This window comes from Amphiprion ocellaris, chromosome 3 (genome assembly GCF_022539595.1).
Source record: "Amphiprion ocellaris isolate individual 3 ecotype Okinawa chromosome 3, ASM2253959v1, whole genome shotgun sequence".
NCBI classification, from domain to species: Eukaryota; Metazoa; Chordata; class Actinopteri; family Pomacentridae; genus Amphiprion; species Amphiprion ocellaris.
Genome location: NC_072768.1, coordinates 36,064,890 through 36,076,757, shown reverse-complemented (window position 1 = coordinate 36,076,757; position 11,868 = coordinate 36,064,890). Strand labels below are relative to the sequence as shown.

Genomic DNA, 11,868 nt, shown 5'->3' with positions numbered 1-11,868 from the left:
GTGTTTTTGTCCAGTTTGTCCAGATGTGGCAATGAAGCTCGACATAAAATACACAAAAACATGTTTATTAAACCTCCTGATAGACTAAAAGACATTATTTCCAACCCAGGAACTACAGCTGGATTATCTAATGCGCTACAGTCTCAGTATTGTCCTTATTTATCTACAGTATAATAATCAATGATAAAATAAGACTAAAGGTACCAGGAGGAACAGAAACACAACAACAACAACAACAAGTCAACACTGATTACACATTAAAATTAGGCTGGTGTGAGTCTGTGTTCAAGCTGGAAAACAAAACAATAAGTAAAACGGTGAGAATGCAGAGGCAGAAACAAATAGTTTTTTGTGGGTTTTTGTGGTTGTCTCAAATTATTTTTTTGTCTCCGTGGGGTTGTTTTTTAAATTTATTTATATCTCCTTGTGGCAATTTTATGTTTTTTGTGGCAGTTTTGTGTCTCTTTGTGGATGTTTTGTGTCTGTTTACTGCAGTTTTGTGTCTCTTTGTGGTTGCTTTGTGTCTCTTTACTGCAGTTTTGTGTCTGTTTGTGGTTGTTTTGTGTCTCTTCTTGGCTGTTTTGTGGTTGTTTTGTCTCCTTGAATAATTTTTTGTCTCTTTTTGGCAGTTTTGTGTTTTTTGTGGCAGTTTTGCATCTGTTTGTAGTTGTTAGTCTGTCGTTACTTGTGTCTCGTGTGGCTGCTTTGCATCTCTGTGGTGATTTTTTTTGTCTCTTGGTGGTTGTTTTCTGTCTCTTTTTGATTGTTTTGTGTCTCTTGGTGGTTGTTTTCTGTCTCTTTTTGATTGTTTTGTGTCTCTTGGTGGTTGTTTTCTGTCTCTTTTTGATTGTTTTGTGTCTCTTTGTGGTTGTTTTCTGTCTCTTTTTGTTTTGTGTCTATTTGTGGTTGTTTTTTCTAATCTCTGTTGTTATTTGTATCTGTTTGTGGTTATTATGTGACAGAAGATTTTTTGTCTCTTTGTTGTTGTTTTGTGTTTCTTTGCTGCAGGTTTGTGTCTCTTTGTGTTGCTTTGTTTCTCTTTGTGGTGATATTTTGTCTCTTTGTGGTTGTTTTGTGCCTGTTTTTGATTGTTGTGTGTCTCTGAGAAGACTTCTTGTGTAGTTGTTGTTGTGGTTGTTTTGCATTTCTTTGTGGCAGTTTTGTGTTTCTTTGCTGCAGTTTTGTGTCTCTTTTGGGTGATTTTTTTTGTCTCTTTGTGGTAGTTTTATGACTGACTGTAGATGTTTTGTGTATCTTTGTGGCAGTTTTACGTGTCTTTGTGTCCCAGGCTGGGCTAAGCCCCGCCCCTCTGTCGGTTGCTGTTCCCCTGCAGGTGTGTTGCCGGTCTGTGGGGCTCTCTGCAGCTGCTGATCAGGTGATTGGTCACAGCTGCGGGAGCCCCACACCTGTAGCGCATTTCCATGGGCTGCTATGAAGACCAGCTTCACACGGCAGGGGACGGCAGATGGTACTGCACAGTGTCAGGACAAGGTTGGAGACCCTCAGCCCCGTTTAGCCCACCAGCCGCCACAGCAACCTGCACCTTCCCCTGTCGTCCTTGTGAAGGACTGGACCCCTGCCGCCCTAGCTGAAGCCATGGCGTGGACCCTTCCCTCCTGCCAGGACTGCACCGACCGGCCAACGTGCTTTTATGGAGCCTGACCCTGTCCTCCTCTATCTGGCCAGTGAGTGTCTGGCGATTGTAAAATTATTCTGTAATAAATTCAGTTAAACCTGCTTCCCGCTGTTCTGTTTGGTCTCTCTGGGGTTCTCTAAAATTACTTACACTGTGACACTTTGTGTTTGCTTTTTTAATCTTTGTCGTTATTTGTATCTGTTTGTAGCTATTATGTGACTCTGAGAAGATTTTTTTGTGTCTTTGTACTTATTTTGCATCTGTTTATGGCAGTTTTGTGTCTCTTAGTGGATGTTTTGTTTCTTTGTGGTGGCTTTGTGTTTCTTTGCTGCAGTTTTGTGTCTTTTGGTGATTTTTTTTTTGTCTCTTTGTGGTAGTTTTATGACTCTGTAGTTGTTTTAAGTTTGTTTGTGGCAGTTTTATGTCTCTTTGTGGTTGTTTTTTTTATCTCTGTCATTATTTGTATCTGTTCGTAGTTATTATGTGACTCTTTGAGAAGATTTTGTTTGTCTCTTTGTGGTTGTTTTGTGTCTCCTTGATGCAGTTTTGCTTCTCTCAGTGGATGTTTTGTTTCTTTGTGTTGGCTTTGTGTCTATTTGTAGCAGTTTTGTGTTACTTTGTGGTCATTTTGTGCATCTTTGCAGTTGTCTATCTACCTGCTGGAACCGTACATAATGATGATCAGTATGTTGTCTATAAATATGAGTGGAAATCATACAGTGTTTTTCCAGTCTTGCAGTTTTTTGTTTTCTGTGGTGTTCATGGTGACGTTTTCCACTTCTGAGCTCCTTCATGTCTTGAGCGTTGCATTGTGGGAGGTCGTTGTGCAGCACCAGTGTCAGCACAGACCCTGCAGTGAGTCCGTTCAGTCGCTGACGTCTCCGAGTCCGTCCTCCACCTGCCGTCCAATCACCTCCAGCTGCACCGTCTTCTTCTGGCCCTTCTGCTCCGCCTGCTTCTCCGGCTTCTCTGATTGGGCATACCAGGGCTGGGGGGCGGAGCTGTCGCAGGCCCGTCCTCCTCTCCGGAAGCCCCCCCTGCCGGCCCGGACCAGCCCCCAGCCCTGCAGCGTGGCGTCGGAGCTGCCCTCCTGGACGCCCCTGGTCTGGTCCAGCTCCTTAGCGCTGAGCGACGACATCCGGACCGGGACGGTGTTCCCGAACTTGGAGTAGTCGACGCAGTAGCGGCCGTCCTCCTCGGTGATGATGGAGACGAAGCGCCGCCCCCACAGGATCTCCTCGGGGGTGTAGGAGGTCCGGGCCTGCATGGTGATGCCTGTGGTCTCCACCACACCTGGAAGACAACATCTACAGGTGAGATGAACCTGAAAACAACACAAACCTGAGCAGGACCAGAGAAAAGATGCACATAAAGAGGAAAAAAACACATTTAAAGCCACACTTATAACGCTCTGCATCAGTTTTTTTTCTATATCTTCATCTCTTCATCACTTTTGTGGTAGTTTTTGTATTTTTTTTCAATATTTTCTTTCCTTTTTTGGTCTCTTTTGAATCTATGTGGTCATTTTTCATTTGTGTCATCATTTTTGGTGTCTTTATGGTTGTTTTTTGTGTCTTTGTGGTCATTTCTTGTCTCTCTGGTTTTCTTGTTTTTTATTTTTCATGGTAGTATTTCATGTTCACATCATGTTTGCTGTCAATTCTTGGCTTTACGTTGTCATTTCTTCATTTTTGTGGTCATTTTTCATCTCTTGTGGTCATTTTTTTGGTCTTTTGTGGGATTTTTTTGTGTTTTTGTGGTAGTTTTTTTTATTTGTGATTTTTTTTATCTCTTTGTTGTCATTTGTTGTCTGTTTGTGGTTGCTTTTTGTGTGTTGCAGCATTTTTTCCTTTCTGTCTTTTTTTTTGTCTCTTTGTGGCTTTTTTATCTGTTTGTAGTTTTTTTTTTTTTTTTTTATATTTTTGTGGTAATTTCTATCTTTTTATGGTAGGTTTTTGTCTTTCTGTCTTCTACTTTTGTCTCTTTTTCCTCAGTTTTTGTCTCTTTGTAGTTGTTTTGTGGTTTTATATTTTTTCAGGCAGCCTTAGACACACAGGAAGTTTCAAATCACCACATATTTATGCATTTCAACCTCTTTGCACTTGACCAAAATTGGTAGTTTTATGTAAATTCTCGTAAGAACCTGACTTGACTTGAAGAGCGAAGACTTGCGCTGCCACAAACGTCTGATTGTATAAAGCAGAAAACATTTTTAGACATATTTTAAACACTAGACAGAGTATTTCTATGCCAGTTAGAGTTCTGTCAGTGTTTTCTGCTGTGGATCCAGGTTTCCAGGACCCAGGTTTCTGTTTCTGACCTTCCAGGATGACGATGATCTCCAGGTCGTCGGAGGCCAGCGACTGGGCCGACAGCTCGTACAGAGGACTTCCTCTCTCCATGGTGTGGCTGATGATCAGAGGAGACACCAGGAAGATGCCGTTGCTCCTCAGAGGATTCTCCACCTGGATGTCCAGCTGACACACCGGGATGACCTCGCCCTCCGCCGTCACCGTCCGCCGGATCACCTGCAGGGACAAACATCAGCGTGAACTAGCCAGGCAGAGTTTAGTTCAGTTTAATTAAACCGGGTTCAGCTTCATCATCTGTCTTTTTGTGGTCATTTTGGCCTCTTTTGTAGTATTTTTGAGTCTCTTTTGTGTACTTGTAGTTGTTTTACATGTCTTTGTGGTCATTTTGTGTCTATTTTTGGCAGTTTTGTGTCTTTTTCTAGTCATTTTATGTCATTTGTGGTCATTTTTGTTTTTTGTGGTCATTTTGACCTATTTTCTAGTATTTTCGTGTCTATTTGTAATCGATTTGTGACTGTTTGAGGTCATTTTGTGTCTATTTTTAAATGTTTTGTGTCTTTATTGGTTGTGACTCTGGTTGTTTTGTGTCTCTTTGTGGTCTTCTGAGTCTGTGTTTATTTTATGTATTTTTGTGGTTGTTTTAACTCTATTTTTGGTCATTTTGTGTCTCTTTGTGGTCATTAGATTGTTTTTGCGTTCATTTTGTGTCTACGTGTGGTCGTTTTTGGTTTGTGTTTGTTTTGTGTATTTTTGTGGTTGTTTTAACTGTCTTTGTGGTAATTTTGTGTTTCTTTGGGGTAATTTGTGTCTAATTGTGGCAGTTTTGTCTCTTTTTGTTGTCATTTTATGTCTTTTTGTGTTTATTTTAGCTGTACTTTTGGTTATTTTGTGCCTCTTTGTGGTCATTAGATTATTTTTGTGGTCATTTTGTGTCTAATTTTGGCAGTTTTCTCTTTCTAGTCATTTTATGTCGTTTGTGGTCCTTTTTAGTTGTTTTGTGGTCATTTTGACCTATTTTCTAGTGTTTTCATGTCTTTTTGCATTTTTTTGTGTCTCTTTGTGGTCATTTAGTGTCTATTTTTAAATGTTTTGTGTTTCTTTTGGTCACATTTTGACTCTGGTCGTTCTGTGTCTTTTTGTGGTAATTTTATATCTTTGTGTTTGTTTTACGTCTCTGTGGTCATTAGATTGTTTTTGTGGTCATTTTGTGTCTATTTTTGGCAGTTTTATGTCTTTTTCTAGTCATTTTGGTCTATTTTTGTAGTGTTTTCAGGTGTCTTTGTAATCAGTTTGTGTCTCTGGGTGGTCATTTTCTATTTGTCTTTTTGTGGTTATTTTGAGTCTGTTTTTCATCATTTTGTGTCTATTTGTGGTCATTAGATTATTTTTGTGGTCATTTTGTGTTTATTTTGGCTGCCTTTTTTTTCTTTTGCCAGTCATTTTGTGTCGCTTTGTGTAATTTTTGGTCGCTTTGAGTCTTTTGTGTTAATTTGGCGTCTCTTTGTGGCTTTTTTAAGTCTCTTTGTAGTAGTTTTGTGTCTTTTGTGGTTGTTTTACATCTTTTTTTTGTCACTTGGTGGTCATTTTTTATTTTCTTTGTAATACTTTTGTAGATATTTCATACCTATTTGTAGTCGTTGGTATCTTTTTGTAGTTGTCTTTTCTTCTCTTTAGAATAGTTTTGTGTCTTTTTGTGGTTGTTATGCATCTCTTTGCTGTCTTTTTGTATCTTTCAGTAGCTGTGTCGTGTGCTTTCAGTCTATAGTTTAAGTTCCAGTGCAGCTGGAACTGCAGCAGACTCACACTGACTTTAGCTGGACGTTGTGTGTCTGTTTTGTGTGTCTGAGCGTCGTCACCTGCAGCTGGACGGTGGCAGAAATGATCATACTCTTCCTCAGGTCTCCGACTCTGAACATGAAGGTGGGCCGGCCGTTTCTGGGCGCGATGACGGCGTTTCTGGAGAAGATGAGCGTCTCGGCTCTGCGGTTGGCCTGAGCTGTTTTCATGAAGACGCAGCCGAGCATGACGGCGTTGATGATCAGACCCAGGATGTTCTGGATGATCAGCACCGTGATGGCCAGAGGACACTCCTCCGTCACCATCCGGCCGCCGAACCCGATGGTCACCTGCAGACGACGGGACGCTTAGAGTCAGTCCTCAGTTCACCAAATTTAAAAACAACAAGCCTGACCGTTTCAGATTTGTCAGATTTTTTTAAAGTGTTGAATATTGATTGAGTTGACCAGGTGTAAAATCTGGGCTCATAGGTAACATTAGTTTTTGAGTTAAAAAGTCTGAAAAAGGGGGACAGAGGAACGAAGCGAATATTCTCAAAATTAATATCCGGATACCACCGTCACGAACGGATATTTGGACATTTGGGTCCAGCCCTAGTTGAAAGAAAAATCATGGTTTTCCGACTCATTGTGCTTCAAATAATTTTACGAAAAGTGGCACCATACTACTACATGCTTGTTTTTAATTTCTTTATCGAGATCTGGTCAAATTTACCATAACCTTGTTAGCAAAGACTCACATAGAAACACTGTGTTGGGAAAGTTAGAAGCAATAATACGTGTTGTACTGATGTCAGCACTGTTTTAAAGTAATTCATGACCAATTATTGGTGGAAAATTGGTTTCCTAGTTCACTGCCTCTTTATTAAATATTGATGCCAATGTTGCTACCATATAGATGGATTTGCCCAATGACTGACGAACGTACAATACTCTACATTTTCACAGCTCCTATTCGTGCCAATCACAGGGGAAAAATTCAGTCTCTTAGGGTGAAAAATAAAGATTTTATGGTATATCGGGTAGAAAGAAACACTGAGATTTTTGGACCACATTTGCACCACCATATAACTGGTTTGTATAATTCTATCAAAGCTGGATTGTACCACTGAAGACCAGATGTACATATCAATGGACCTGCAACGTTTCAGGATTTTAGCTACATTATTTCTCAAGTTATGGCACTTCAAACATTGATCCACAGCATGATACTGCCACCACCATGCTCAGCAAAATTAGACATGACCCCACCTTCTTTAAGACTCTTTAACTCAAAAACTAAAGTTACGTCTGAGTCCAGATTTTTGTCAACTCCATCAATGTTCACCGCTTTAAAATAAATCGGTCAAATTGTAGATGTTCAGGTGAACTGAAGCAGAAAGATCTGGTCGGCTGGACTCACCTGGACCTCGATGGAGAAGAGGAAGGCCGAGGTGAAGGAGTGGATGGCGGTGACACAGGGGACGGGGCCCGGCCCTCCGCTGGGGTCTCGAGGCTCCAGATCTCCGTGAGCGAAGGCCACCAGCCACCAGATCATAGCGAAGAGCATCCAGGAGCAGAGGAAGGCCGAGGTGAAGATGAGGAGGGAGTGCTGCCACTTCAGGTCCACCATGGTGGTGAAGACGTCCTGCAGGAAGCGACCCTGGAACAAAAAGACAGATTCTCATCTTCTAAAACTGGTTTTTATGAGTTTTTACACCTCAGTCCAATAAATTAAAACAGCATCAGGAGGATTTAATGATCCCCGACAATATTTAAATGGATTCTATGTGGACGTTGTTGCAACATATCAATGAATATATTTAGATTAATGGTCATTTCTCAACCAAAACCTCCACATGGGGTCTGTGTGGTCAGACAAGACATGAAAGTAAAAAAATTATTTCAACATTTTTTAAAAAGAAGTGCTAAATCAAGAAAATTATTGTGATAATAATTGGTCATTTTTGTGTCCCTCTTCTTAACTTTATGATCTTTGCAAGATTTTTTCCATTTTATGGTAATTTTTTTTGTAAAAATTGTGGCAATTTTTGGTCTTTGCAGGTGTTTTTTTTGTTGTTGTTTTGCCTCTGTGGCAATTTTTGGCTTCTGGTGTTTTTGTCTCTTATGTGATTTTCATCTCTTTGTTGACTTCTTGTGGTGATTTTTTTTGCCTTTTGTTAAATATTTTTGCCTTTTTGTGGTGATTTTTTGTGTTTTTGTTAAACATTTTTGCCATTTTATATTTTTTCCCCTTTTTGTGGTGATTTTTTGTGTTTTTGTTATATTTTACCCTTTTTGTGGTGTTTTTTTTGCCTGTTTGGGTTTTTTTTTGCCTTTTGTGGTGATTTTGTCTTTTAAAATTTTTTTTTGCCTTTTTGTTATGATTTTTTGCCTTTTGTTCAATATTTTTCCCTTTTATGTGGTGATGTTTTGTGTTTTTGTTATTTTTTTCCCCTTTTTGTGGTGTTTTTTTGGCCCTTTTGTTAATTTTTTGGCCTTTTATGGTGACTTTCTGTCTTTTTAAAAATATCTTTGTCTTTTTGTGCTGATTTTCTTTGCCTTTTTGTTTTTTTTGTTTTTTTTTTTGCCTTGGGAGCATGAGACTTCATTTTCACACATGGATTGACCTCCACAGAGTTCAGACCTCAGCCCCACTGAGAATCTTTGGGATGTTCTGGAGAAGACTTTGTCCGACTCTCCCATCATCAGTATGAGATCTTGGTAGAAAATTAATCCAACTCTGGACAGAAATAAATGCTGTGACATTGCAGAAGCTTATTGAAACGATGCCACGGTGAATGCATGCTGTACTCAATGCTAAAGGCGGACCAACAAAATATTAGAGTGTGTGACTTTTTATTTTTTTTAGATAGGCAGTGTATATAACCTGGGTAAAACTTTAATTTGAATATTGTGGAAAATTTTGAACATCAAACAGTTCATTTTCTGCTTTCTGGTGAATCTTTATGCACCAATTTGTTGTTTTTTTGCATCAATTTGTGGTAAAAGGATGTATTTATATGAAGAAAAAGACTAAATCCAGGCAAAAGTTGACAGATTACAGCATTAGATGATTGAACTCAACCAAACATCTGGTCAGAACTCTGACATCTGGACCGTCTGAAGGTTCTTTTGCTCCACCTGCTCCCTGATGTTCTTGTGGGCCACGTTGCAGGATCCCGTCTTGGTGATGAAGCGAGCTCTCTGCGAGCGGCTCCGGCTCCGGTTGGGCTGGTTCTGGTCCTCGGCCAGACGGGTCAGCAGGAAGCCGTCCGGCAGGAGGCCCTTCCTGGCCAACATGATGCTGCACACACACACAAAATACACATTTACACCAACACAAAGCCTGCATTGTGTCTCTGTGTCATCCTTTCTTTGGTACTTTGTAGTTATTTTTAACCTCTGTCATCATTTATTTCATTTTTGTTGCAGTTTTTGTGATTTTTTTTGGTCTTTTGTGGCATTTTTCTGTCTTTTCAAGGTCTTTCTTGTTTATTTGTAGCTTCTGTTGGGTTTTTTTTTGCATTTTTTTGTGGTTGTTTTTCATCTTTGGTGCTATTTTTTGGTCATTTGTGACATTTTTTGCCTCTGTGGTGGTTTTTTGTCTCTTTATCATCAAATTTTTATCTTCACATTCTTTCTGTCTATTAAATCTGATATAATTTAATAGATACTTAAACTTTTATAACTTTATTATAAATTAAGTTGTTACAGCAGCACTGATATTCAGTAAAGGGGTAAACAATAAGACAACACAGAATATTAGGGTATAAAGTGAAGACAGAATAAAATAAAATGATAAAATGTATAAAATATGACAGAGAAAATATCAACAGGATATAAACCAGTCATTAGATGTAGTTATAAGAGCTGAATTATTCCATGACAGGAGATCTGTGATTCCACATTTATCCTAATGATCAATAACTCAACCTTCTCATGTCCTGTGTTTTACACGTAGAGCCCATATAGACTACATTTAAACCAAATAATACCGGAAAAATCCCGGAAATGACAAGAGAATTCTTAGAAAAATGCTTTAAATTTAAATAAAATGTGTAAATATGTCAGTTTTCTCAGTGATCAGTCACACAGACTGTAAATTTACATTATATTGACACACAGTTACATCTGAATGTCCATTAGCTGATCAGCGAATCAACAAAACAACAAACAAACGTCGGTCTGTGGTCCTGATAAACGTGTAAATAATAATAAACAATAACAAATGATCACGTGATGTTACCTGCGCAGGTACCAGCAGCTGCTCTGATAACCTCAGGACGATGTTTTGTTACCGAGATGATTGTTTGTGTCGAAGCATCGTTCATCCATCAGGACAGAAACACAACCGGCGGCTGCGTCAAGTTTAAACCGGATGTAAGGCTGCATTTCCGGTCATGACCGTCAGAATAAAACACACTTCTGCTGCGCTGTCTGAGAATTATGTGAATTATTTAGGTTTAAACATGAATTATTTATTGTTTACGCTGTGATATTTGTTTTTCAGGTTTATTAGATTGTCAAAATGTGAACTATGTTAATAACATTTATTTTTTAATCACATATAAAGCTCAAAAATAATCGTTTACAGCACATTTTTTAAAGAAAACAAGCAAACCATAACAATATAGTAACAATGATCTGACACAGTTATTCATATATTTAAATAATTATATAATAATTAGATAATTTTTGTTTATCTGGTCGTTTGTTCTTGTTGTGATCATTTTTTAAAATTATTTTTTCTATTTTTGTCGTAGTTTTGTTTTTCTTTCTTTGTCTTTTTTCTGTACATTGCCATTTAAAAAACAATCTTTCCTTGTTTTATTTTCTTTTTGTGATAATTTTGTGTCTGTTTTTTTGTGGCCATTATTTGTCTCGCTGCAATATTTTTTGTCAATTCACAGTCGTTTTTTGTTTGTTGGTTTGTCTGTCTTTTTGCTTGTTTTTTCTTAATGGGATTTTTAAAAATCTTTTTGACATTTTTTCCCTTAATTTATGTCTTTGTCTGCATTTTCTTTCTTTCCTTGTCTCTGTTGTTTTCTGTATTTTTTGTGATTTCATTTCGCAATGTTTATATTTATTGTTTGTTTTTGTTTTTGCTTTAACAATTACTCAGAAAGTTTGACCATAAATTTAGGGTTAGTTAAACAATCATTGTGTGATTCAAAGCAGATACAAAAGGGAGATTTGATCTAAAGAGAGAAAAAAAATCATGAAAATGTCTACGTGACATCTGGCAGCGTGATTTCTGAGAAGACTTTGATTTTTGAAATTCTGCTGCTGTGTTGTGTGATTGTGTTGAACTTGATGCTGCAGGATGCAGAGCAGGTTCATCCTGCAGAGGCTTCCTGCTGCCTGCAGGGGGCAGAACAGGAGCGTTCACCTCCAAACACACTGGGAAACATCAGAAACAAACAAGAAGTTAATTATTCACTAAAAATAAGAGTTTGTATCATTTTGATCAACAGTATTTGAATAAAGTGACATTTCATGTAGTGTCATTAATAAAATAAATGCAGCCAACCTGTTAAATGACCTCATGGTTTGACAGTAATGTGGTGACGTAGCTTTAAATTGATTGGTCAGGGTTCATGGATTTACTGGCAGGTTTCTGTATCCTCCCATTTTCACTCTATCAGCAATCAGTCACATTATTTATTGACAGACTTATTACTGTTCCTCCATTGTTATGATGCAGCAGGGAAGCAGACACTGTGGTGCAGAAAGTAAACAAACAAGACAACATAAACAAAAATGAAGTTAGAATAATCGTAAGGATTAGTACAATATAAGTCCTAATCAAATTTAATAGAAAATAAGAAATTCATAAGTAATCAGCTTATATGTTGGTGATATTTGGAACTTCATCTGTTTCTATGGTAACACACTGTCACATCTGTTTCCAGGGTGACACATAAGTGAATCTATTTCCATGGCAACACAAAAGATCACTTGTTTCTATAGTGACACAAAGGATCCCCTGTTTCTATGGTGACACAAAGGATCACCGGTTTCTATGGTAACACACAGTCTCATCTGTTTCCAGGGTGATGCACTGGTTCATCTGTTTCCATGGGAACATACAGATTCATCTGATTTTATGGTGATACATAAGTGAATCTATTTCCATGGCAAC

At 38.3% G+C, this 11,868-nt stretch overlaps 1 protein-coding gene across 1 annotated transcript; it reads right to left on the bottom strand.

The window, feature by feature from the left end:
* Window positions 1–49: 49 nt before the first annotated feature.
* On the bottom strand, window positions 50–10,124 carry kcnj11l (potassium inwardly rectifying channel subfamily J member 11, like). The gene is made up of 6 exons (XM_023265644.3): window positions 9,973–10,124; window positions 8,868–9,030; window positions 7,147–7,386; window positions 5,805–6,074; window positions 3,957–4,164; window positions 50–2,929 (listed from the first exon to the last, which is right to left on the bottom strand). Exons 2-6 carry the CDS (start codon window positions 9,024–9,026, stop codon window positions 2,502–2,504), a joined length of 1,305 nt encoding a protein of 434 aa, XP_023121412.1. The 5' UTR covers window positions 9,027–9,030; window positions 9,973–10,124; the 3' UTR covers window positions 50–2,501.
* Window positions 10,125–11,868: the final 1,744 nt, after the last annotated feature.

What these genes read in the sequence shown, in the direction of transcription:
- kcnj11l (XM_023265644.3), bottom strand. Translation starts at nt 9,026, where the DNA reads ATGTTGGCCAGGAAGGGCCTCCTGCCGGACGGCTTCCTGCTGACCCGT. An exon ending in ACAAGAACATCAGGGAGCAG is followed by an intron (nt 7,387 to 8,867) that starts GTGGAGCAAAAG and finishes TTTTTGTTCCAG; the next exon opens with GGTCGCTTCCTGCAGGACGT. An exon ending in TCTTCTCCATCGAGGTCCAG is followed by an intron (nt 6,075 to 7,146) that starts GTGAGTCCAGCC and finishes CGTCGTCTGCAG; the next exon opens with GTGACCATCGGGTTCGGCGG.